This window comes from Scyliorhinus torazame, chromosome 12 (genome assembly GCF_047496885.1).
Source record: "Scyliorhinus torazame isolate Kashiwa2021f chromosome 12, sScyTor2.1, whole genome shotgun sequence".
Taxonomy (NCBI): Eukaryota; Metazoa; Chordata; class Chondrichthyes; order Carcharhiniformes; family Scyliorhinidae; genus Scyliorhinus; species Scyliorhinus torazame.
In genome coordinates, this window is record NC_092718.1 from 229,390,751 (window position 1) to 229,417,641 (window position 26,891).

Consider the following 26,891-nt stretch of genomic DNA (forward strand, 5'->3'; position numbering starts at 1 on the left):
CGTCATCCAAGGTTCCCTAATCTTGCCATTTCTATCCCTCATTTTCACAGGGATGTGTCTGTCCTGCACTCTAATCAACCTTTCCTTAAAAGACTCCCACATTTCAAATGTGGATTTACCCTTAAACAGCTGCTCCCAATCCACATTCCCTAGCTCCTGCCAAATTTTGTTAAACTTGGCCTTTCCCCAATTTAGCACTCTTCCTTTAGGACCACTCTAGTCTTTGTCCATGAGTATTCTAAAACGTACGGAATTGTGATCGCTATTCCCAAAGTAATCACCGACTGAAACTTCAACCACCTGGCCGGGATCATTCCCCAATACCAGGTCCAGTATGGCCCCTTCCCGAGTTGGACTATTTATATACTGCTCTAAAAAACTCTCCTGGATGCTCCTTAGAAATTCTGCTCCATCTACACCATGTAGAAGCCAGGTATTTCGAATACAACTAGTTTCGGTAAAAGATAGCTGTTTAAGCATAAATATTAAGCCCTAGTTTTAAATACTCATTTAAAAATGAGAATTTCAGCACACATAAATTCAGGTCTTCAATAGATACATGAAACAGCATAAAATTCCATCATAGATTATAACAGCACAGTTGCAAGACAATTTGACACTGCTTGTGCTAATTGTCAAGGACACGGACTGAGTTCCATGGCAATGAGGTGGCAGGAGTCCAATGCAGTTTGTCAGAGCATTAAATCATATATATATTTTACTCAATCTTTCTCGATATGAAGTCTCCATTGTTACATTAGCCAAGCTAGCTTAAAACCAGTTTATTGCTGGTAAAGATTAGCAGAATATCACATTCCATAACATGCAGACATGAAACAATTAAAAGCTGATGTTGCACATTGAAGATGGACGGCTTGCCATCAAATCAAATGTGTTTGAGTCTAACCCAAACCAATTAGGATTATATTGGGATGTGATTAGATGACTTATGACAGATATGAAAGTGTATAACTGAAAAGTTTCCGCCCGCCATTTTAGAGATATCTTTTGGGGGTTCTGTCTTTGTGTTAGTCTGTGTCAGTGATGTAGTGTACTTTTGACTTTGAGTTTGAGTTTAGCTGAAGATTAGCTCTCTCTCTGTCTCTCTCTTCATGTTTCATTGCCAGACTTTGACCTATTAAAAGTTACTTTCGAGCTGTCTGCCTAAGCAAAAAGATAATGGGCGAAATTCTCCCCCAACGGCGGGATGCCCGCCGACTGGCGCCAAAGCCGGCGCCAATCAGACGGGCATCGCGCCGGCCCAAAGGTGCGGAAGTCTCTGCATCTTTGGCGGCCTAGCCCCAACATTGAGGGGCTAGGCCGACGCCGGAGGGATTTCCGCCCCGCCAGCTGGCGGAAATGGCGTTTGTTGCCCCGCCAGCTGGCGCGGAAATGCGGCGCATGCGCGGGAGCGTCGGCGGCCGCTGTCAGTTTCCCAGCGCATGCGCGGGAGCGTCAGCGGCCGCTGTCAGTTTCCTGCGCATGCGCAGTGGGGAGAGTCTCTTCCGCCTCCGCCATGGTGGAGGCCGTAGCGGAGGCGGAAGGGAAAGAGTGCCCCCACGGCACAGGCCCGCCTGCGGATCGGTGGGCCCCGATCGCGGGCCAGGCCACCGTGGGGGCACCCCCCGGGGTCAGATCGCCCCGCGCCCCCCGCCAGGACCCCGGAGCCCGCCCACGCCGCCTGGTCCCGCCGGTAAATACCAGGTTTGATTTACGTCGGCGGGACAGGCAATTCCTGGGCGGGACTTTGGCCCATCCGGGCCGGAGAATCCAGCGGGGGGTCCCGCCAACCGGCGCGGCCGGATTCCCGCCCCCGCCCAATCTCCAGGAGCGGAGACTTCGGCGGGGGCGGGGGCGGGATTCACGGCGGCCAACGGCCATTCTCCGACCCGGCGGGTGGTCAGAGAATGACGCCCAATGTCTGTAATTCTCTGAAAGCTTCGAATTGCCTTTTAAATGACTTTCAAATTGTAATCAAGCAACTACAAATAAAACAATTCTTTTTGGCACCTGAGAAGTTTTAACTGCAAATTTCTGCTGAGTCCCAGTATTTGCAAAGTGCTACTGGTAACCGAATAGCAGAGATGATATAAATTCCTTCAACTTTACACAGTCGAATAATACTAGGAATCCAACAACTTGGCATAGTCCAAAAATATTACAAATCTTACAACTTGTCGTATTGCGCCAGGACTTTGATTCATCAACTAAGCTTCCCCCAACTTGGCGTAGTTCGGCAGGTTAAGATCCTATCAATTAAAGATTCTAACAATTGGCGAGCCAGCCAGGAGTTAACATTCTTTCAAATTAAAGATTCCAACACCCTTCCCGAGTTGGACTATTTATATACTGCTCTAAAAAACTCTCCTGGATGCTCCTTAGAAATTCTGCTCCATCTACACCTCCAACACTACATGAGTCCCATTCAATGTTGGGGAAGTTAAAATCTCCCATCACGACCACCCTATTGCTCCTACATTTTTCTATAATCTGTCTACATATTTGTACCTCTACTTCACGCTCGCTTTTGGGAGGCCTGTAGTAAAGTCCCAACAATGTTACTGCACCCTTCCTATTTCTTAGCTCTACCCATATTGCCTCAGTGCTCGAATCCTCCATCGTGCCCTCCTTAATCACAGCTGTGATATCATCTCTGACCAGTAATGCAACTCCTCCATCCCTTTTACCTCCCTCTCTATCCCTCCTGAAGCATCTATACCCTGGGATATTTAGTTGCCAGTCTTGCCCTTCCCTCGACCAAGTCTCAGTAATACCAATAACATCATATTCCCAGGTACTAATCCAAGCCCCAGGTTCATCTGCCTTACCTGCTACACTTCTCGCATTGAAACAAATGCACCTCAGACCACCTGTCCCTTTGCGTTCATCATCTCTTCCCTGCCTACTCTTCCCCTTAGTCACATTGAGTTTATTATCTCGTACCTTACTGGCTTTAGTTGCTGCCTCTTTACTGACCTCTAACTTCCTAATCTGGTTCCCATCCCCCTGCCACATTAGTTTAAAACCTCCCCAACAGTGTTAGCAAAAGCACCCCCTAGGACATTGGTTCCAGTCCTGCCCAGGTGTAGACCATCCGATTTGTAATGGTCCCACCGCCCCCAGAACCGGTTCCAATGTCCCAAAAATCTGAACCCTCCCTCCTGCACCATCTCTCAAGCCACGTATTCATTCTGACTATTCTTGAATTTCTACTCTGACTGTCTCGTGGCACTGGTAGCAATCCTGAAATTACTACCTTTGAGGTCCTACTTTTTAAACGTATCTCCTAACTCCCTAAATTCTGATTGTGGGACCTCATCCCTTTTTTTTTTACCTATATCGTTGGTGCCTATATGCACCACAACTACTGGCTGTTCACCCTCCCCCTTCATTATGTCCTGCAGCCGATCTGAGACATCCCTGACCCGTGCACCCGGGAGGCAACATACCATTCGGGAGTCTCGTTTTCGACCACAGAAACACCTGTCTACTCCCCTTACGATTGAATCCCCTATGACTATAGCCCTGCCAGTCTTTTTCCCGCCCTTCTGTGCAGCAGAGCCAGTCACGGTGCCATGAGCCTGGCTACTACTGCCTTCCCCTGGTGAGTCATCTCCCCCAACAGTATCCAAAACGATATACCTGTTTTGGAGGGAGATGACCGCAGAGGACACCTGCACTGCTTCCTGCTCTTTCTCTGCCTTTTGGTCATATAGGAGACTTACAAAGAAGGCAAATGCGCATGGGATACAGAGTAACTTGATAAGGTGGAGTCAAAATTGGCTGAGCTGTAGGAGACAGAGGGTGATGACAGACGGCTGCGTTAGTGACTGGAAGCCAGTGACCAGTGGGGTACCACAGGGATCTGTGCTGGGCCCCCTGTTGTTTATCATTTATATAAACGGCATAGATGACTGTGGGGGTGGGGGTAGGATCAGGACGTTTGAGGATGACAAAGATTGGCTGGTGGGTTAACAGTGAGGTTGTGTGTCTTGTTTTACAGGAAGATATAGACAGGATAGTTAATTGGGCAGAAAAGTGGCAGATGGAAGTTAACCCTGAAAAGTGAGAGGTGATACACTTTGGAAGGAGTAATTTGACAAGGAAAGATTCAATGAATGGCACCACACTGGGAAGTTCTGAGGAACAACGAGACCTTGGCATGTTTGTTCATAGATCTCTGAAGGCAGAAGGGCAGGTTAATAGGGAGGTGAAAAAGGCACATGGGACACTCGCTTTTATCAATCGAGGCATAGATTACAAAAGCAGGGAGGTCATGTTGGAGTTGTATAGAACTTTGGTGAGGCCACAGCTGGAGCACTGTGTGCAATTCTGGTGGCCACATTATAGGAAGGATGTGATTGCACTGGAGGGGGTACAGAGGAGATTCACCATGATGTTGCCTGGGATGGAACATGTCAGCCATGAAGAGAGGTTGGATGGACTTGGATTGTTTTTGTTTGAGCAGAGAAGACTGAGGGGTTGACCTGATCGAGGTGTACAAGATTATGAGGGGCATGGACAGGGTGGATTGGGAGCAGCTGTTCCCCTTAGTTGAAGGGTCAGTGTCGAGGGGACACAAGTTCAAGGTGAGGGGTAGGGGGATTTGAGAAAAAGCTTTTTTACCCAAAGGGTGGTGACAGTCTGGACTGCACTGCTTCGGAGGGTGGTAGAGGCGGGTTGCCTCACATCCTTCGAAAAGTAGCTGCATAAGCACTTGGCATATCAAAACATTCAAGGTTATAGGCCAATGCTGGCAAATGGGATTAGGTAGACAGGTTAGATGTTTTTTATGCGTCAATGGGCTGAAGGGCCTCTTCTGCACTGTATTATTTGTGATTCTGTAATGGAGTTGCGATGGAGAAAGCCACACATAAGGGAGTGTCAAATGATAGAATTGCACGTAATCGTCACAAAAATTATTCACAGTTGGCCTTGTTTTACTGATGCAAACTATAACTCTGTTTTCAGAAGCCTTTTATGGATTGTTGGTAAAACGAAAGAAGTGAGTTTGAATATTGTTCTGTCCAATTCTGGAGAAGATTCATACCTCACCACCATGGTCCTGTCCTACCCAAAGAACCTTTATTTCAAGGGGATCTCAAAAATAAGGGTAAGATGAAACTCTGCCATGGATTACAGTGGAAACACTAGGAGATTTTAATGCTCAAGATCAGCAGAGTTGGGGCTGGATGCAAAGTAAAATTGGTAAACCTATTGCCTGGCTCCAGGCTCCCACTTCTGGGGCGAAATTCTCCATCCCGCCCCGCCACATTTCTGCCCCGACCGGCCGGCGGGAGTCTCCGTAACACCGGCCGGTCAATGGGGTTTCCCATTGTGGGGCAGCCCCACGCCGTCGGGAAACCCCCCAGTGCCGGCAAAACGGAGACTCCCGCCGGCGGAGAATGACGCCCCTGGTTTCAATTGAGGCATGTGTGCACGTGCATGGGATGTGGGCGTCGCTGGCCTAACCAGTGCCTAACCAGCGACACCCACATCCGAATGAATTAAAAAAACTTAACCTGTTTACTGGAGCAGTTGAGATAATAACACAAACTGATCAATCATTACACATGTTGTGCAATCATTGAGACTTGGTAATGAACTATTTTTAATTGAATTGAACAGGTATTTGGTCTGAACACAGCCAGATAAGGGTCTGGATTCTCCCCTCCCCGACGCTGAAATCTCACTCGGTGAGGAGGCAGAGAATCCCCGATGATGCCAAAACCGGGGATGGGGCCGCTTTCTCCATGCTCCGCCCTCTGAAAAGCGGCGTACTCTGGGGGAATGCCGCGCTATGTATCCACGGCCTCAGGCAATGGACTGAGACCTGCCCCATGATGCTCCGTCCCCGACCGACCGAGTTCCTGACGGTGTGGCACTCATGGTTTCACCCATCGTGAACTTAGTGTGGCGGCTGTGGACTCAGTCCGGCCCCGCCACAGTCAGGGCAGAGTGGCTTCAGTCGGGTCTGGGGGCACTGTGAGCTGGCGGTAGGGGGCCCGCGAGCGGCCGAAGGGGGGTACTATTTTTGCAGTCCGGGTCCGCGGGCTGAGTCTGCCATGAAGCACGACGCGGCCGCCGCCGTGCACGTGCAGCCACGGACCCGCCAATGCTCCGGGCCACATCGGCAGCTGGAGGTGGGAGCTCTACACTGCCTCCCTGCTGGCCCCCAGCAAAACTGCAGATCAGTGGCCATTTTGCGCCAGTTTTCTTGACGTAAAACACACCGTTTTCATGCCGGCGTGGGGAGTCTCCCAAACAGAGAATCCAGCCCAGGGTTTCTGGAGTTTGGGAAAAGGAGACAAATTTCACATGTATTTTGTTGGTGACTTTAAAGTTTAGATTGCATGACCATATTCAGTCTCAGTGCTTACAGCTGCTTTGTCAATTCACTTTGGCAAAGGGTTCACAGCGAGTTCTTGTCACAAGTTTCTGAGAGTTTTTTTGTGGGTTTTCAAATGAACACCAGTAGGAGAGAGGAGTTGAGGAGACAGGGACCCTGTGGATGTTTTCAATTGGTGTCATATGGGGGGATAAAAAATCACCATCCACAACAGCGATGATATGCTGTGGTGGGATCAGCACTTGCACAGAAGGGAAGGATACAGGAGTGAGAGACACAGGAGGAAGGCGCAGAATTGCAGAAATGAGTGGAGAAGAAAAGGACGGAAAGCAATTTGGAGCGCATTATCTACATGACAGGCTCATGACACCTGTGATGAATTTGGTGGAGGAACGCTATAATGGGAGTCATAAGAACACCAGGTAGGGCATCAAGATATGTATCAGTATGTTGAAGTCATGCTTCAGATGCCTAAATAAGTTTGGTGATGTCCTTCAGTACTTGCCAGCAAGGGCCTCGAGATCATAGTAGCAGGCAGAGGACAAACATACAAAATTGGAACAGAAGTCGGCCAATTTGCCCCTTGAGCCTGCTCTGCCATTCAATAAGATCACGGCTGATCAGGCAGAACTTCATGAAGATGTTAAAGAGGAGGAGGAAGAATGCGAAGGTCGGACGCCTATCGCTGGACCAGGTGTTATCATTGCTGCCAAATATGCACTCTCATAGCTCAGATGTCCAGTTAGTTGTTCTAATTTACCACGACCAGAGCCTCTTAGACATAGACATGGAATTTACAGCGCAGAAGGAGGCCATTTGGCCCATCGGGTCTGCACCGGAAAGACCAACCCACCTAAACCCACACCTCCACCCTATCCCCACAACCCACTAACCCCACTTAACCTTTTTGAACACTATGAGCAATTTAGCATGGCCAATCCACCTAACCTGCACATCTTTGAACTGTGGGAGGAAACCAGAGAACCCGGAGGAAACCCACACAGACACGGGGAGAACGTGCAGATTCTGCACAGACAGTGACCCGGCGGGGAATCGAACCTGGGACCCTGGAGCTGTGAAGCAACAGTGCTCACCATTGTGCTACCGTGCTGCTCACTATCTTCCTACACAAACCAGTGCTTCAACCACATACCCATCCAATGATCTCATCATGGATTGGAATTCATCAAGAAACAAGTGAAAGAATGGATTAGCACTTGGGACACAAGAAGTTAAAAGCCAGGCCAGACAGAGTTGTCATCTCTGGTTTGTTGCCAGTGCCACGTGATAGCGAGGCTAGGAATAGGGAGAGAGTGCAGCTGAACACGTGGCTGCAGGAATGGTGTAGGAGGGAGGGCTTCAGGTATTTGGATAATTGGAGCGCATCCTGGGGAAGGTGGGACCTGTACAAGCAGGACGGGTTGCATCTGAACCAGAGGGGCACCAATATCCTGGGAGGGAGGTTTTCTAGTACTCTTCGGGAGGGTTTAAACTAATTTGGCAGGGGAATGGGAACCGGATTTGTAGTCCAGCAACTAAGGTAGCCGATATTCAGGACGCCAAAGCGTGTAATGAGGCAGTGGGGAAGGGAACACTGACAAAGGAGAGTACTTGCAGGCACGGAGATGGGTTGAAGTGTGTATACTTCTACGCAAGAAGCATCAGGAATAAGGTGGGTGAACTTAAGGCATGGATCGGTACTTGGGACTACGATGTGGTGGCCATCACGGAAACTTGGATAGAAGAGGGGCAGAAATGGTTGTTGGAGGTCCCTGGTTATAGATGTTTCAATAAGATTAGGGAGGGTGGTAAAAGAGGTGGGGGGGGGGGTTAATTGTTAATGAGAGATAGTAGAACAGCTGCAGAAAGGCAGTTCGAGGAGTATCACCCTACTGAGGTAGTATGGGTTGAAGTCAGAAATAGGAAATGAGCAGCCACCTTGTTAGGAGTTTTCTATAGGCCCCCCAATAGTAGCAGAGATGTGGAGGAACAGATTGGGAAACAGATTTTGGAAAGGTGCAGAAGTCACAGGGTAGTAGTCATGGGTGACTTCAACTTTCCAAACATTGAGTGGAAACTCTTTAGATCAAATAGTTTGGATGGGGTGGTATTTGTGCAGTGTGTCCAGGAAGCTTTTCTAACACAGTATGTAGATTGTCCGACCAGAGGGGAGGCCATATTGTATTTGGTAATGAACCAGGGCAAGTGACAGATTTGTTAGTGGGGGAGCATTTTGGAGATGGTGACCACAATTCTGTGACTTTCACTTTAGTAATGGAGAGGGATAGGTGCGTGCAATAGGGCAAGGTTTACAATTGGGGGAAGGGTAAATACGATGTTGTCAGACAAGAATTGAAGTGCATAAGTTGGGAACATAGGCTGTCAGGGAAGGACACAAGAGAAATGTGGAACTTGGTCAAGGAACAGGTACTACGTGTCCTTGATATGTATGTCCCTGTCAGGCAGGGAAGAGATGGTCGAGTGAGGGAACCATGGTTGACAAGAGTGGTTGAATGTCTTGTTAAGAGGAAGAAGGAGACTTATGTAAGGCTGAGGAAACAGGGTTCAGACAGGGCGCTGGAGGGATACAAGATAGCAAGGAGGGAACTGAAGAAAGGGATTAGGAGAGCTAAGAGAGGGCATGAACAATCTTTGGCGGGTAGGATCAAGGAAAACCTCAAGGCCTTTTACACATATGTGAGGAATATGAAAATGACTAGAGCGAGGGTAGGTCCGATCAAGGACAGTAGCGGGAGATTGTGTATTGAGTCTGAAGAGATAGGAGAGGTCTTGAACGAGTACATTTCTTCAGTATTTACAAATGAGAGGGGCCATATTGTTGGAGAGGACAGTGTAAAACAGACTGGTAAGCTCGAGGAGATACTTGTTAGGAAGGAAGATGTGTTGGGCATTTTGAAAAACTTGAGGATAGACAAGTCCCCCGGGCCTGAAGGGATATATCCAAGGATTCTATGGGAAGCAAGAGATGAAATTGCAGAGCCGTTGGCAATGATCTTTTCATCCTCACTGACAACAGGGGTGGTACCAGGGGATTGGAGAGTGGCGAATGTCGTGCCCCTGTTCAAAAAAGGGAATAGGGATAACTCTGGGAATTACAGGCCAATCTTACTTCGGTGGTAGGCAAAGTAATGGAAAGGGTACTGAGGGATAGGATTTCTGAGCACCTGGAAAGACACTGCTTGATTAGGGACAGTCAGCACGGATGTGAGGGGTAGGTCTTTCCTCACAAGTCTTATTGAATTCTTTGAGGAGGTGACCAAGCATGTGGATGAAGGTAAAGCAGTGGATGTAGTGTACATGGATTTTAGTATGGCATTTGATAAGGTTCCCCATTGTAGGCGTATGCAGAAAGTAAGGAGGCATGGGATAGTGGGAAATTTGGCCAGTTGGATAATGAACTGGCTAACCGATAGAAGTCAGAGAGTGGTGGTGGATGGCAAATATTCAGCCTGGATCCCAGTTACCAGTGGCGTACCGCAGGGATCAGTTCTGGGTCCTCTGCTGTTAGTGATTTTCATTAATGACTTGGATGAGTGAGTTGAAGGGTGGGTCAGTAAATTTGCAGATGATACGAAGATTGGTGGAGTTGTGGAGTGAGGAGGGCAGATAGAGTTTAACCCTGAAAAGTGTGAGGTTGTCCATTTTGGAAGGACAAGTATGAATGCGGAATACAGGGTTAGTGGTAGGGTTTTTGGCAATGTGGAGGAGCAGAGAGATCTTGGGGTCTATGTTCATACATCTTTGAAAATTGCCACTCAAGTGGATAGAGCTGTGAAGAAGGCCTATGGTGTGCTAGCGTTCATTAACAGAGGGATTGAATTTAAGAGCCGTGAGGTGATGATGCAGCTGTACAAAACCTTGGTAAGGCCACATTTGGAGTATTGTGTACAGATCTGGTCGCCTCGTTTTAGGAAGGATGTGGAAGCTTTGGAAAAGGTGCAAAGGAGATTTACCAGGATGTTGCCTGGAATGGAGAGTAGGTCTTACGAGGAAAGGTTGAGGGTTCTAGGCCTTTTCTCATTAGAATGGAGAAGGGTGAGGGGAATAGATAGAGTAGACAGTCAGAGACTTTTTCCCCGGGTGGAACAAACCATTACAAGGGGGCATACATTGAAGGTGAATGGTGGAAGATATAGTGGGGATGTCAGAGGTAGGTTCTTTACCCAGAGTGTAGTGGGGGCATGGAATGCACTGCCTGTGGAAGTGGTTGAGTCGGAAACATTAGGGACCTTCAAGCAGCTATTGGATAGGTACATGGATTACGGTAGAATGATATGATGTAGATTAATTTGTTCTGAAGGGCAACACGGTAGCATTGTGGATAGCACAATTGCTTCATAGCTCCAGGGTCCCAGGTTCGATTCCGGCTTGGGTCACTGTCTGAACGGAGTCTGCACATCCTCCCCGTGTGTGCATGGGTTTCCTCCGGGTGCTCCGGTTTCCTCCCACATTCCAAAGATGTGCAGGTTAGGTGGATTGGCCATGATAAATTGCCCTTAGTGTCCAAAATTGCCCTTAGTGTTGGGTGGGGTTATGGGGATAGGGTGGAGGTGTTGACCTTGGGTAGGGTGCTCTTTCCAAGAGCCGGTGCCGGTGCAGACTCGATGGGCCGAATGGCCTCCTTCTGCACTGTAAATTCTATGATAATCTATGATTAATCTGGGACAAAGGTTCGGCACAACATCGTGGGCCGAAGGGCCTGTTCTGTGCTGTATTTTCTATGTTCTATGTTCTATGTTCTAATGGGAAAACATCAATGTGGTGTTTTTTTTGTTAAAAATTTAGAGTATCCAATTATTGTTTTTCCAATTACGGGTCAATTTAGCGTGACCAATCCACCTACTCTACACACCTTTGGGTTGTGGGGGTGAAACCCACACAGACACAGGGAGAATGTGCAAACTCCACACGGACAGTGACCCGGGGCCAGGATCGATTGAATGTGGTATTAATGAATTTTACGTGGCATTCTAAAAAGGGAAACTTAAAAACAATATGGGTGCGATTTAATGGCCACGTTGCACTTAAGCAAAAGCGCGACGAGGCAGTTAAATTGCGGGAGAGGCAAAATCGAGAACTGTGGTGGACACCGGTGCGTCTCAGCAGCCATAGTTCCACAATGCCACCCCCTGTATTGAGTGGCCCCATTCTCATTGCTAATTGGGAATTGGCAATTGTAGGTCAGTGAGCACTTGACACATCTCAAGTGGATTCCCACGGGTAAGCGTGCCATGTAGCATGTGGGAGTTATTGCCGAGCACTCCAATCAGACTGACGCCTGGACACTGTGGAAGGCAACACCGCAGCAACCAACATCCAAACATTCAGGGGCTGAGCCCCAGCAAGGGGACATTTCCACGACCAGGGGGTGGTGTGCATCGGGGAGGGGACCAGCGCTCGGTCCAGGAAACGTTACGTGTGGGTGTCTGGGGTACAGGATGTGGAGTGCAGTGAGCAGAGATCCGCCCTGCGGCTGGGGATGCATGGGCAGGGTGTGCCGAGTGGGGGACAAATGGGGGACTGAAGGTCCAGGGGTGGAATATACCATTGGTTGTCAGTCTCACACCCTCTCCCAGTTCCTTACAGGTATTAGAAGGTACGGAGAATATCTTGGACCCACAGAAGCTACCCTAGGGGTGCTGCTGGCAGGCTAGGCGGCCAGACTCCGGAGGCAGCAGCACCGTTGACAGAGCTCAAGGCGGCGGCCCATGCCCCACAACCTGAGGACCCAGCCGACCATTAAGCCAAGGAGGGAACCAGAGGGGGAGGCCCATGACGGCCCAAGGTCACCAGACCATCAGGGAGTGTCCTACATCAACAGGAAGTTTGTGTGTGACCACCACAGATCATGCGCGGGTGTACACGCTTCCCAGGGAGTGTGCACGACAGCTACATCCTGAGGGCGATGCTGGGGGGCGGGGCGCACCCAGGACCTCCGTGTCCAGGGCAATAGGGCATGGGATTGGTGCCATTCAAAGTCTGCCTGCTATTGCTAATGGACCGTGTGGACATATCGGAGAACCACACATGAAACTCTATAGAGGCAGCCACACTCTTTAGTTACCAATCCATTACTGTTTGAGTTGGACTCATCCGTCATCTTTGCTATTGTAAGTTTCCTGTCTCCCCATCTCGAATTGAGAGGGACACAGGGTTGCCACTTACCTCCGGAACACGCCTGCTGCATTGCTGAACTGGCTTTTCACAAATCTGACCATGAGATGATTGGTGGCAAGGCCATCCCTAATTCCTCCAGAAAGTGCTGTGAGCCACTTTTTAAAAAAAAAGATATTTTATTTCAAACATATACCAAAGAAAACACAGTCCAACAAGACATAATTAACAGTTTGTACAATTCTTCCCCTTTTAATCCCTCCCCTCCCCCTCCACCCCTCCTCACATGACGAACAGTTCCTCAAATAAAGTCATGAACAGCTTCCATTGCACTTCAAAGCCCTCTTCTGACTCTTTGAGAGTGAACTTAATCTTATCCAGCTGGAGAAAGTCATACAAGTCCCCCAGCCAAGCCGCCACCCCGTTGGTATATCCAACCTCCAATTCGAAAGAATCCTTCAACAGGCAAAGGCCACAACATCAGCCTCTTGCCCCTCCAGCAGTCCCGGTTCCTCCGAGACCCCAAAGATTCCCTCCATAGGGATCGACCTGGCCTCGGCCCCCACAATCCTGGATAATGTCCCAAACACTGCCTCCCAAAAACTCTCCAACTTCTTGCATCCCCAGAACATGAGCAGATTTTGCCCGCCCCCGCCCCCGCCCTCACTTCTCACACCCATCTGTTACCCCCGGAAGAACCCACAAATTCTAGCCTAAGTCATGTGTACCCTGTGCACCACTTTGAACTGAATCATTCTCATTCTTGCACAGGAGGAGGTTGAGTACGATCAATGACCACTAAAGCGAGGTTGTAGTCCAACTGAAGGCTTTAATAAGCTAGATGTTTCCCCCAGCAGCTCAGGTATAGAAAGAAGGCTGCTGGGGCGGCACGGGCTCTTGTACCCCACCTTGCAGGGCGGAGCTACCATACAGCTTGACCAATGGGAAACATACAGTATCTACCAATGGTGTTCCAGCATTATCAGGTACCGTAATACCTCTACACAGACTACCACATTCATCCCCTGTTAAAAAAAAGAGTCCGGCGGGGGTGGTGGCTTGATATTACAATATGGTAACATGGTAGAAGTTATAGTTATGGAGGTACTATAATACCTCCGTACAGCGTTTTGTCTTATTGTCTTAACTATTTACAATTTCACAATGAACTATATACACTTTAAAATGAAGTAATCAGTCAATCAGGGGCCCTGGTCATCCTCTGTGAAGCTCAGGTGGTGATGCCGGTGGAGGCTCGGGCGTCTGTGACTCCGGGAGCATGGCCTCGATCTCTGTGGCAGCTTCAGCACCCCTAGACGGCGCTGGTGGGGAGGCCGGTTGACTGGGAAGGGAGCGTCTGCGGGGTGCGTTGGTGGGCGGGGGGGGGCCTAGACGGGGCCGGCGGAAGAACCGATCCTCCTGGGAAGGGGGCGGCTGTAAGGTGCACCGGTGGGAGGGAGGGTGGGACTGGTTGTTGGAATGTGCGTGGGGATCCGGCGGGCGCCAGGTCTCGTAGGGAGACCGTATCTTGCCAGCCATCGGGGTACGCCACGTAGGCGTACTGGGGGTTAGCGTGGAGAAGATGGACCCTCTCGACCAACGGGTCCGACTTGTGCGTCCGCACGTGTTTTCGGAGCAGGATGGGTCCGGGAGCTGCCAGTCAGGTAGGGAGCGAGGTCCCAGAGGAGGACTTCCTGGGGAAGACAAGGAGACGTTCGTGAGGTGTTTGGTTGGTCATGGTACAAAGCAGTGACCGGATGGAGTGGAGGGCATCCGGGAGAACTTCCTGCCAGTGGGAGACAGGGAGATTCCTGGACCGTAGGGCCAGTAGGACGGTCTTCCAGACCGTTCCGTTCACCCTCTCTACATATCCGGTACCCCAGGGGTTGTAACTGGTCGTCCTGCTCGAGGCAATGCCCTTGCTGAGCAGGAATTGACGCAGTTCGTCGCTCATAAAGGAGGACCCCCTATCACTATGTATGTAAGCGGGGAACCCGAACAGAGTAAAGGTGCTATGGAGAGCCTGGATGATGGTGGTTGTGGTCATGTCAGGGCAGGGGATGGCGAATGGGAACCGGGAGTACTCGTCAATCACGTTCAGGAAGTACGTGTTGCGGTCGGTGGAGGGGAGGGGTCCTTTGTCTGAGGCATTCAAAGGGATGGGAAGCCTTTATCAGGTGCGCTTTCTCTGGCCTGTAGAAGTGCAGTTTGCACTCCGCGCAGATTTGGCAATTCCTGGTGGCTGTCCTGACCTCCTCGATGGAGTAGGGCCGGTTGCGGGTCTTGATAAAGTGGAAAAAGCGAGTGACCCCCAGGTGGCAGAGGTTCTCGTGGAGGGGTCGGAGGCGGTCCACTTGTGTGTTGGCACATGTGCCGCGGGTCAGGGCATCAGGAGGCTCGTTTACCTTCCCGGGACGATACAAGATCTCATAGTTATAGGTGGAGAGTTCGATCCTCCACTGCAAGATCTTATCGTTTTTTTATCTTGCCCCGCTGTGCATTATCGAACATGAAGGCGACCGACTGTTGGTCAGTGAGGAGAGTGAATCTCCTGCCAGCCAGGTAATGCCTCCAATGTCGCACAACTTCTACTATAGCTTGGGCCTCCTTTTCGACTGAGGAGTGGCGAATTTCGGAGGCATGGAGGGTACGTGAGAAGGCCACGGGCCTGCCCGCTTGGTTGAGGGTGACCGCCAGAGCTACGTCAGATGCATCGTTCTCGACCTGGAAGGGGAGGGACTCGTCGATGGCGTGCATTGTGGCCTTTGCAATGTCTGCTTTGATGCGGCTGAAGGCCTGGCGGGCCTCTATCGACAGGGGAAAAACTGTGGATTGGATCAGGGGACGGGCCTTGTCCGCATAGTTGGGGACCCACTGGGCATAGTAAGAGAAAAACCCTAGGCAGCGCTTCAGGGCCTTGGAGCAGTGAGGGAGGGGGAACTCCATAAGGGGGCGCATGCGTTCAGGGTCAGGGCCTGTAACTCCATTTTGCACTACATAGAACATATAGAACATAGAACAATACAGCGCAGTACAGGCCCTTCGGCCCACGATGTTGCACCGAAACAAAAGCCATCTAACCTACACTATGCCATTATCATCCATATGTTTATCCAATAAACTTTTAAATGCCCTCAATGTTGGCGAGTTCACTACTGTAGCAGGTAGGGCATTCCACGGCCTCACTACTCTTTGCGTAAAGAACCTACCTCTGACCTCTGTCCTATATCTATTACCCCTCAGTTTAAAGTTATGTCCCCTCGTGCCAGCCATTTCCATCCGCGGGAGAAGGCTCTCACTGTCCACCCTATCCAACCCCCTGATCATTTTGTATGCCTCTATTAAGTCTCCTCTTAACCTTCTTCTCTCCAACGAAAACAACCTCAAGTCCATCAGCCTTTCCTCATAAGATTTTCCCTCCATACCAGGCAACATCCTGGTAAATCTCCTCTGCACCCGCTCCAAAGCCTCCACGTCCTTCCTATAATGCGGTGACCAGAACTGTACGCAATACTCCAAATGCGGCCGTACCAGAGTTCTGTACAGCTGCATCATGACCACACGACTCCGGAACTCAATCCCTCTACCAATAAAGGCCAACACTCCATAGGCCTTCTTCACAACCCTATCAACCTGGGTGGCAACTTTCAGGGATCTATGTACATGGACACCTAGATCCCTCTGCTCATCCACACTTTCAAGAACTTTACCATTAGCCAAATATTCCGCATTCCTGTTATTCCTTCCAAAGTGAATCACCTCACACTTCTCTATATTAAACTCCATTTGCCACCTCTCAGCCCAGCTCTGCAGCTTATCTATATCCCTCTGTAACCTGCTACATCCTTCCACACTAATCGACAACACCACCGACTTTAGTATCGTCTGCAAATTTACTCACCCACCCTTCTGCGCCTTCCTCTAGGTCATTGATAAAAATGACAAACAGCAACGGCCCCAGAACAGATCCTTGTGGTACTCCACTTGTGACTGTACTCCATTCTGAACATTTCCCATCAACCACCACCCTCTGTCTTCTTTCAGCTAGCCAATTTCTGATCCACATCTCTAAATCACCCTCAATCCCCAGCCTCCGTATTTTCTGCAATAGCCTACCGTGGGGAACCTTATCAAACGCTTTGCTGAAATCCATATACACCACATCAACTGCTCTACCCTCATCTACCTGTTCAGTCACCTTCTCAAAGAACTCGATAAGGTTTGTGAGGCATGACCTACCCTTCACAAAGCCATGCTGACTATCCCTGATCATATTATTCCTATCTAGATGATTATAAATCTTGTCTCTTATAATCCCCTCCAAGACTTTACTCACTACAGACGTGAGGCTCACCGGTCTGTAGTTGCCGGGGTTGTCTCTGCTCCCCTTTTTGAACAAAGGGACCACATTTGCTGTCCTCCAGTCCTCTGGCACTATTCCTGTAGCCAATGATGACATAAAAATCAAAGCCAAAGGTCCAGCAATCTCTTCCCTGGCCTCCCAGAGAATCCTAGGATAAATCCCATCAGGTCCTGGGGACTTATCTATTTTCAGCCTGTCCAGAATTGCCAACACCTCTTCCCTCCGTACCTCAATGCCATCTATTCTATTAGCCTGGGGCTCAGCATTCTCCTCCACAACATTATCTTTTTCCTGAGTGAATACTGACGAAAAATATTCATTTAGTATCTCGCCTATCTCTTCAGACTCCACACACAATTTCCCATCCCTGTCCTTGACTGGTCCTACTCTTTCTCTAGTCATTCGCTTATTCCTGACATACCTATAGAAAGCTTTTGGGTTTTCCTTGATCCTACCTGCCAAATACTTCTCATGTCCCTCCTTGCTCGTCTTAGCTCTCTCTTTAGATCCTTCCTCGCTACCTTGTAACTATCCATCGCCCCAACTGAAACTTCACACCTCATCTTCACATAGGCCTCCTTCTTCCTTTTAACAAGAGATTCCACTTCCTTGGTAAACCACGGTTCCCTCGCTCGACGCCTTCCTCCCTGCCTGACTGGTACATACTTATCAAGAACACACAGTAGCTGATCCTTGAACAAGCCCCACTTATCCAGTGTGCCCAACACTTGCAGCCTACTTCTCCACCTTATCCCCCCCAAGTCACGTCTAATGGCATCATAATTGCCCTTCCCCCAGCTATAACTCTTGCCCTGCGGTGTATACTTATCCCTTTCCATCAACCTGCAACCTACCCCTGCAACCTCTTCCTTTCCGCCAACAACTCCTTTGTGGGGGCCGCCGAGTATCTTCTAACTTGCTCAACTATCTTCTCTAATAATCACTGTGCTCCTCTCTCCTCTCCCTCCTCTTCGCGCCACACAAGTGCCAGACAATGACCATCTCCTACAAGAGAGGATCTAACCAGTGCCCCTTGACAGTCAATGGCATTACCAACACTGAATCTCCTACAGTCAACATCCTGGGGGTTACCATTGATCATAAACTGAACTGCACTAGCCACATTAATACTGTGGCTACTAGGGCAAGTCAAAGTATAGGAATCGTACGGCAAGTAACTCACCTCCTGACCCCCTCCAAAGCATGTCCACCATCTTCAAGACGTGTAATGGAATCCCCTCCACCTGCCTGGATGAGCGCAGCTCCAACAACACTCAAGAAGCTCAAAACCATCCAGGACAAAGCAGCCCGCTTGATTGCTCCTCCTTCCACAAACATTCAAACCCTCCACCATTGATGAACAGTGGCTGCGTGTGTACCATCCACAAGATGCGCTGCAGTAACTCACCAAGGTTCCTTAAACAGCACCTTAAGCAGCAGATACCTGGGAACCCCACCACCTGGACGTTCCCCTCCAAGTCACTCATCACCCCGACTTGGAAATATATCACCATTCCTTCACTGTTACTGGGGCAACATCCTGGAACTCCCTCCCTAACAGCACAGTGGATGTACCTACACCTCAAGGACTGCCGCGGTTAAAGTAGGCAAGTCACCACCACCTTCTGAAGGACAACTAGGGATGGGCAACAAATGCTGGCCCAACTAGCGATGCCCACATCCCATAAATGAATTTTAAAAAAAAATAATATATGCATGGTCGCTGACACCTCACCATTCTGATTAAGATCCACATCGTTCTTCATTGCCATTCTCATTTTCTCACAAAACGCCTTGTCTGCCAGAAGTCCCAAATCCAACCCGGACTTTGCAACTGTCCCGAACTGAGCCTCACATCTGATCCAACATCACAATTCCTGCATTTTATACCCTTCCAACCCCATCAGCACTGTCCGACTTACCACAAAAAAAAATCAATCCTAGAGTAGACCCTATACCCAAGTGAGAAGAAGGAATATCCCGTTCCACCCGGGTTCCTTAACCTCCACGGATCCACCATCCTTTCCATAAAACCTCCCAGTTGTTACACCATTCTTGAACTTCCCATTGACTTGGGGCTCAACCTGTCCACCCTCGATTCCATTATCAGCTGGTGAGAATCTAAGTCCGGAATTGCCCCCAGTAACCTCTTTTCAAACCCAGCATCCTCCCAATTAGGCGCATACACATTGACTAAGACCATCGGCCTGCCCTCCAACATCCCACTCACTATCGCCACCCCCACCCTCCACTATCGCCCCCCCCCCCCCCCCATCGTCTGCCATCAGCCCCCTTCGGCTGAGATTAGGGTTAGGCTAACCCTAACTCTAACCCAAAGTGGCCAATCATCACGACCTCATCACCCACACACTCCCGTTTACTAGCATTGCTTGCTAGTGTGGCGATTCCCACCCGAAGGCCCCCTTACATACTCCCCCACCCCTCCCCCTACCAACCCCACCTTAGCTTGCACAACAGACCCCCAGTCACCCTAAAAATCATCAAAACCAACATCATACAGATGCACTATAGAAAGCATCCTATCAGGCTGCATCACAGCCTGGTATGGCAACTGCTTGGCCCGGACTGCAAGAAACTTCAGAGAGTCGTGAACACCGCCCAGTCCATCACACAAACCTGCCTCCCATCCATTGACTCCATCTACACCTCCCGCTGCCTGGGGAAAGCGGGCAGCATAATCAAAGATCCCTCCCACCCGGCTTACTCACTCTTCCAACTTCTTCCATCGGGCAGGAGATACAGAAGTCTGAGAACACGCACGAACAGACTCAAAAACAGCTTCTTCCCCACTGTCACCAGACTCCTAAATTACCCTCTTATGGACTGATTTCATTAACACTACACCCTGTATGCTTCATCCGATGCCGGTGTTTATGTAGTTACATTGTGAACCTTGTGTTGCCCTATTATGTATTTTCTTTTCTTCCCTTTTCTTCCCATGTACTTAACGATCTGTTGAGCTGCTCGCAGAAAAATACTTTTCACTGTACCTCGGTACACGTGACAATAAACAAAATCCAAATCCAATCCACACTCAAGGTGCCTCATAGAACACATTCCTTATGTGAAAAAACACCAAAAAAACACGAGTACAACCTCCCAAAAAACAAAAAGGTGGGAGGGGGGAGCGATCGCCCCCCCTTACATACTTAAACTTCTTAAAATCCCCCCCCATATAGACAACTCAGAACAACAGCAAATCCCAACTTTTGCAGAATTAACACCTCCATCCCATACCACCCCTCAGCTCTCCCTCAGCTCGCGCTCCCTGATAAAGTAATTTGCCTCCTCCGGCGTCTCAAAGTAATGTTCCCGGCTGTCATACGTTACCCAGAGTCCGGCCGGATACAACACCCCAAAGCGAATCTATCATCTGTACTGCATCGCCTTGGCCTTCTTGAATCCTGTTTGCTTTTTGCCAGCTCCACTCCAATGTCCTGGTACATCTGGATTTGATTGGCCTCCCATTCACAGAACCTGTTTCACCTTGGCCAACCTCAGGACAAAAACTTGTGTATCTTCACAATCACTGCCCGCGGCGGCACCACTGCTCTCAGCTTCTACCTCAAGGACCTTAGGGCCTTGTCCAACACCTTCTCCTTCACCAACCTGGCCAGCATACTCAAGACATACTTTGTGGTGTTCGTTCCCTCGACTCCCTCCGGCAGACCCACAATCCGCAAGGTCCGCCTGGACCTGTTCTCCTGCTTCTCCACCTTTGACCACAGCAACTTTCATAGATCTCCCACGATCCCCACCTCCACCTCCAAAGACACAATCTGGTCACTCTCGTAGGACACCACACCACCTCCACATCTTGGATCATCCCCCTGCGCTTTGAGGCACTTTCCCACCTGATCCAGCGACCCAGGATGAGGTGCCATTGCTGCCTCAATCGCCTTTGATCGGTCAATGTACATCTCTTTCTTTTGCTGCTGAAATTCCTCCTTGATGAAGCTCATCAGTTGCTCCATCTGAGGTTTTCCCACCACTAATGACCCTTCCTCCTCTGCCATTTTCACAATTGGTGCTGCTCCACAAGTCTCCTCCAACTCCTTCGCCAGGTCCCACATCTTCTGCCAGGTCTGATAGCCAGTAAACATGCCAATCCAGGGGACAATTTCTTTCCCACTTTCCGTTCCACTTTTCTGCAGAATCTACCCAAAACATGGGTGAAAAAGGGCCAAAACCAACACCATCGAGTCTTAGCCACCCTGTGTGCGACCATTCATTCCACCGGAAGTCATGAGCCACCTCTTTGTTTTGCTTTATCCTCCCTTGGGATGTGGGCATTGCTGCCAACACCAGCGTTTGTTGCCCATCCCTATTTTCTTCTTGAACTGAGAGTCTCGCTTTCAGAGGGCATTTAAGAGTCAACCGAATTTCTGTGTGTCTGGAGTCACATGTAGACCAGGTTAAGGACGGCAGATCTCCTTCCCTAAATGATATTAGTGAACCAGATGAGTTTTTACAACAGTCAACAATGGTTTCATGGTCAGCATTAGATTTTTAATTACAGATTATTATTGGATTCAATTCCAGATTTTTATTGATTCAAATTCCACCAACTGCTATAGTGGGATTCAAACCCGGGTCCCCTGGGTCCCTCGATGATTAGCCCAGAGACAATGGGCGTCATTCTCCGACCCCCCGCCGGGTCGGATAATCGCCGGGGGCTGGCGTGAATCCCGCCCCCGCTGGTTGCCGAAGTCTCCGGCACCGGATATTCGGCGGGGGTGGGAATCGCGCCGTGCCGGTTGGCGGGCCCCCCCCCCCCCGCTCGATTCTCCGGCCCGGATGGGCCGATGTCCCGCCGATAAATTGCCTGTCCCGCCGGCGTGGATTAAACCACCTTTTGAACAGCGGGACAAGGCGGCGTGGGCGGGCTCCGGGGTCCTGGGGGGGGGGGGGGGGGCACGGGGCGATCTGGCCCCAGGGGGTGCCCCCACGGTGGCCTGGCCCGTGATCGGGGCCCACCGATCCACGGGTGGGCCTGTGCCGTGGGGGCACTCTTTCCCTTCCGCCTCCGCCACGGTCTCCACCATGGCGGAGGCAGAAGAGACTCCCTCTACTGCACATGTGTGGGAAACTGTCAGCAGCCGCTGACGCTCCCGCGCACGCGCAGCCCGGGGATGTCATTTCCGCGCCAGCTGGCGGGGCAACAAAGGCCGTTTCCGCCAGCTGGCGGGGCGGAAATTCCTCCGGCGCCGGCCTAGCCCCTCAATGTTGGGGCTCGGCCCCCAAAGATGCGGAGCATTCCGCACCTTTGGGGCTTGCGCGATGCCCGTCTGATTGGCGCCGTTTTGGGCGCCAGTTGGCGGACATCGCCCCGTTTCTGGAGAATTTCGCCCCAGAGCACTATTTGAATATTTGAATCTAGAACATAGAACATTACAGCGCAGTACTACGCCACTGCAGTCCTTGTGGTGAAGGTACAGTCATAATTGTGAGGGATTCAGACTTGACACCAAGTCATTACAGCAAACCTATTGGTAAACAACAGAGATCAACACATTACAGTGACTAGGTAGTAATTTACAGATCCAAGCAGATCACACTTCATCTGTGAAGCTAATGGACAGTAATGTAGGTTGTCTACTTCTTTGTGTTCAGCTTCTTAGGTGATAGATTGCAGCCGTCAGTTATGTCCACTCACAGTCCCTTTCTTTTATACCTTTTTTCTTGGCCATATGACCAATGGATCCAATCACGCTTTGTCACAGAGAGTCTTTTATTCTGCTAGGTCTCTGTTCATGTACACTTATTCTGCTTTTCTCTCTCCCGCTCAGAATTATGCAGCAGCATCCTTTTTCTTTGCTCTTTCTGAATCTTATGACTTTTCCCTGCCCAGTTCATCGGTCACCAAGTCAATCATCGTGTTGGAGGGAAAAATACAGCTATTCGACTTTAATGTAGTACCTTCTCCCACTCATGGGAAAATAGACGAAGACTGTTGGAATTATAAATTAGGCCTTTATTACAATGCTACAGCAAGCACTAGCGGCATTCCAAGTTGGGATGCCAGAGTGCTCAGATTCGATAATTCTACAGACAGTTACACTTCAGATTCGGTTACAAGAAATTAGCACATACCAATCATTTGCTACTAGCTTTCTTTGTCCAATATCGATTAAGATTATATCATGCCTAGCATATGAGAACAGCTAACCAATTATCACTAATGCATGCTGACAATCATTAAAATATCAAATCAGTATAAAAACACGTACATGCTGTCTTCTAATATTTATCATTGGCTCCCCATGATCAAGAATGTGGATATCAACCACCCGCTTGTCTGACTCTTCTAATTTATAATCCATTTCCCAAGGTAAAGAATGGCCTGCTGCATTAACAATTCTGAACAGTTATGTCTTCTTCCAGGCAATTTGACACCGTTGAAAGATGCTACATTGTTCCCTTGTTATTTTTGATCTGCAGCTTATCCTTTCCTGGGCCCCATCACCAGCGAGATGTGGCCTTGCTTCCTGTAGCTAACAACTTCAACTAAACAGCTTGTGTGTGTAATGCACATCAATACAGAAGTATTTAATCCCTTCAGCATTTATTGGATAACAAAATTCAATATAAGGTCTAAAAACTACACCCTTTCACCCAGCTTAGCAATTTGTTACACAATGGCAGTTGTTTCTGTAGTCTGTGGATTTAATCAATCATAAGAATTTCTCTAATCTTATTCCATATCTTAAGATACATAATACTTCTTTTGTAACAGATTACATTTGTCTTCCATTCTGCATTTGCACTTTAACTTATACTTCATATCTGCAAATACATCTTGCACTTCAATGACAATTACATTTCATGACAATTCTTCCATGGAATGTGTGATTCACTGATAAGGCCACCATTTGTTGCCCATACATAATTGCTCTTGAAAATGTTGATGGGACAGTTGCCAACATTGTGCCGGGAGGCATGGTGGTGAAATGAAATGAAAATCGCTTATTGTCACAAGTAGGCTTCAAATGAAATTACTGTGAAAAGCCCCTAGTTGCCACATTCCGGCGCCTGTTCGGGCAGGCTGGTACAGGAATTGAACCGTGCTGCTGGCCTGCCTTGGCCTGCTTTCAAAGCCAGCGATTTAGCCTTGTGCTAAACCAGCCCCAGGTAACAGAAGCCAAGAGATTTGTCTGTGAAAAACTGCAGCTGAAGCAGAATGACTTTGCTAGCTCTTTTCTAACCACAGTGTGTTTTAACCCGGATGGTGGACAAATAATCACACAAGTATTTTAGTTCAATCAGAGTTTATTTACTAGACACAAGGTTTTGTAAGGGCCCCGAAGAATCCAGCACGAGTTTGAAGGATACAAAATAATAACGTTTATTTACTATAACAATATATACATAACAGTAGCAGTAACTTCCCTTGCTACCTTCTCCTTCCTCCTGGTTCCTGGACTGGCCAGCTTATTTATAGTAGGAGTTTCTCCGCCCCCCTCATTGGGGAAGTTCATACTCCCATAGGATTGTGGGATAGTCATTAGTCCCCAGCCAATCGTCAGTAGGCAGGTTATAACATCCCTCCCCGCCAAAGTCCAAGGAATCCACCGTAGGCCCTGGCGAAGGAAGGCGTCAAACTCGTTTGGCCGCAGGCCGGACGCCATTTGCATGCGGCGCTGGATCAGGCGGCGTATAACGAGACGGAGACCGGCGCTTCCGTGATGAACGGCGCGGTTGTACATCCACGGCCTGTGGACCCGAGGATTCCCCCTCTGATTCATCCTGTGTCTCCATCTCGGAGTCAGAGTCTGCTGCCTCCGTCATGTCAGCGTCTCTATCCCCATTCGGTCCCGTCACGACCTGCGCAGGCTTCGAGTGAGGCACCAGTGGAAGATTTGGAGGACTACCTTCCCTTGTTTCTGGTTTTTGCCGCTGTTGAACTGAGCTCCGGGGGCGGGGAATCTTTTGCGGGGATGATCTTCTGGACCGGAGGTGGTCTACATGTTTTCGCTGGAGACGACCCTGGGCTTGCACTTGGTACGATATAGGGCCCATTTGGCGAAAGATTACACCAGGAACCCATTGGGCACCACCAGCAAAATTCCGCACGAATACTGGGTCACCGGGCGCAAACTGCCGAATCGGATGATGCCGAGACAATCCCGATCCCTGCCGTTCTTGTGTGCGGCGTACATTTGCGCCAATGTCCGGGAAGACCATACTAAGGCGGGTGCGAAGTCTCCGGCCCATTAGGAGTTCTGCGGGAGCTACCCCTGTCACTGTATGGGGGGTGGTCCTGTACGTAAACAAAAACCGAGCCAGTCTCGTGTCCTTGATCCGGAAGACTGCTTCTTTAGGCCTCTTTTGAATGTTTGCACTGCACGCTCTGCCAACCCATTTGAAGCCGGGTGGTAAGGGGCAGTGCGGATATGGCGGATGCCGTTCATCTTTGTAAACCTAGCAAACTCCTCACTCGTGAATGGAGTGCCATTATCCGTGACCAGCACCTCGGGGAGGCCATGCGTGCTAAATGATAAACGCATTTTTTCCAATTGTTGCGCAGGACGTTGTCCCCTGCATCTTATGCACCTCCAGCCATTTGGACTGGGCGTCAATTAGTAGAAGGAACATGGATCCCTGAAAAGGGCCTGCGAAATCTGCATGTAAGCGTGCCCAAGGCCGCCCTGGCCATTCACAGTGATGTAGGGGCGCGGCCGGCGGAAGCTTCTGATGCTCCTGGCAAATGGAGCAGTTTTGGGCCACCTTCTCAATGTTGGTGTCGAGGCCTGGCCACCAGACATAACTCCGGGCCAACATTTTCATTTTGGTCACGCCTGGATGCCCATTGTGCAAATCTTAAGCAAGGAGTCAGGAGGGCTAGAAGGGGTCATGAAAAGTCATTGGCAAATAGGGTTAAGGAAAATCCCAAGGCTTTTTACACGTACATAAAAAGCAAGAGGGTAGCCAGGGAAAGGGTTGGCCCACTGAAGGATAGGCAAGGGAATCTATGTGTGGAGCCAGAGGAAATGGGCGAGGTACTAAATGAATACTTTGCATCAGTATTCACCAAAGAGAAGGAATTGGTAGATGTTGAGTCTGGAGAAGGGGGTGTAGATAGCCTGGGTCACATTGTGATCCAAAAAGACGAGGTGTTGGGTGTCTTAAAAAATATTAAGGTAGATAAGTCCCCAGGGCCGGATGGGATCTACCCCAGAATACTGAAGGAGGCTGGAGAGGAAATTGCTGAGGCCTTGACAGAAATCTTTGGATCCTCGCTGTCTTCAGGGGATGTCCCGGAGGACTGGAGAATAGCCAATGTTGTTCCTCTGTTTAAGAAGGGTAGCAAGGATAATCCCGGGAACTACAGGCCGGTGAGCCTTACTTCAGTGGTAGGGAAATTACTGGAGAGAATTATTCGAGACAGGATCTACTCCCATTTGGAAGCAAATGGACGTATTAGTGAGAGGCAGCACGGTTTTGTGAAGGGGAGGTCGTGTCTCACTAACTTGATAGAGTTTTTCGAGGAGGTCACTAAGATGATTGATGCAGGTAGGGCAGTGGATGTTGTCTACATGGACTTCAGTAAGGCCTTTGACAAGGTCCCTCATGGTAGACTAGTACAAAAGGTGAAGTCACACGGGATCAGGGGTGAGCTGGCAAGGTGGATTCAGAACTGGCTAGGCCATAGAAGGCAGAGGGTAGCAATGGAGGGATGCTTTTCTAATTGGAGGGCTGTGACCAGTGGTGTTCCACAGGGATCTGTGCTGGGACCTTTGCTGTTTGTAGTATATATAAATGATTTGGAGGAAAATGTAACTGGTCTGATTAGTAAGTTTGCAGACGACACAAAGGTTGGTGGAATTGCGGATAGCGATGAGGACTGTCTGAGGATACAGCAGGATTTAGATTGTCTGGAGACTTGGGCGGAGAGATGGCAGATGGAGTTTAATCCGGACAAATGTGAGGTAATGCATTTTGGAAGGGCTAATGCAGGTAGGGAATATACAGTAAATGGTAGAACCCTCAAGAGTATTGAAAGTCAAAGAGATCTAGGAGTAC

At 49.4% G+C, this 26,891-nt stretch overlaps 1 protein-coding gene across 1 annotated transcript in view; it reads left to right on the forward strand.

Moving 5' to 3' along the window:
• The window catches only part of LOC140387050 (integrin alpha-E-like), a 434,586-nt gene that overhangs the window by 279,086 nt on the left and 128,609 nt on the right, over positions 1-26,891 (forward strand). Inside the window, exon 22 of the mRNA XM_072470061.1 lies at positions 4,972-5,113. Within this exon, the coding sequence (XP_072326162.1) occupies positions 4,972-5,113 (142 nt within the window). The remainder of the gene's footprint in view (positions 1-4,971; positions 5,114-26,891) is intronic.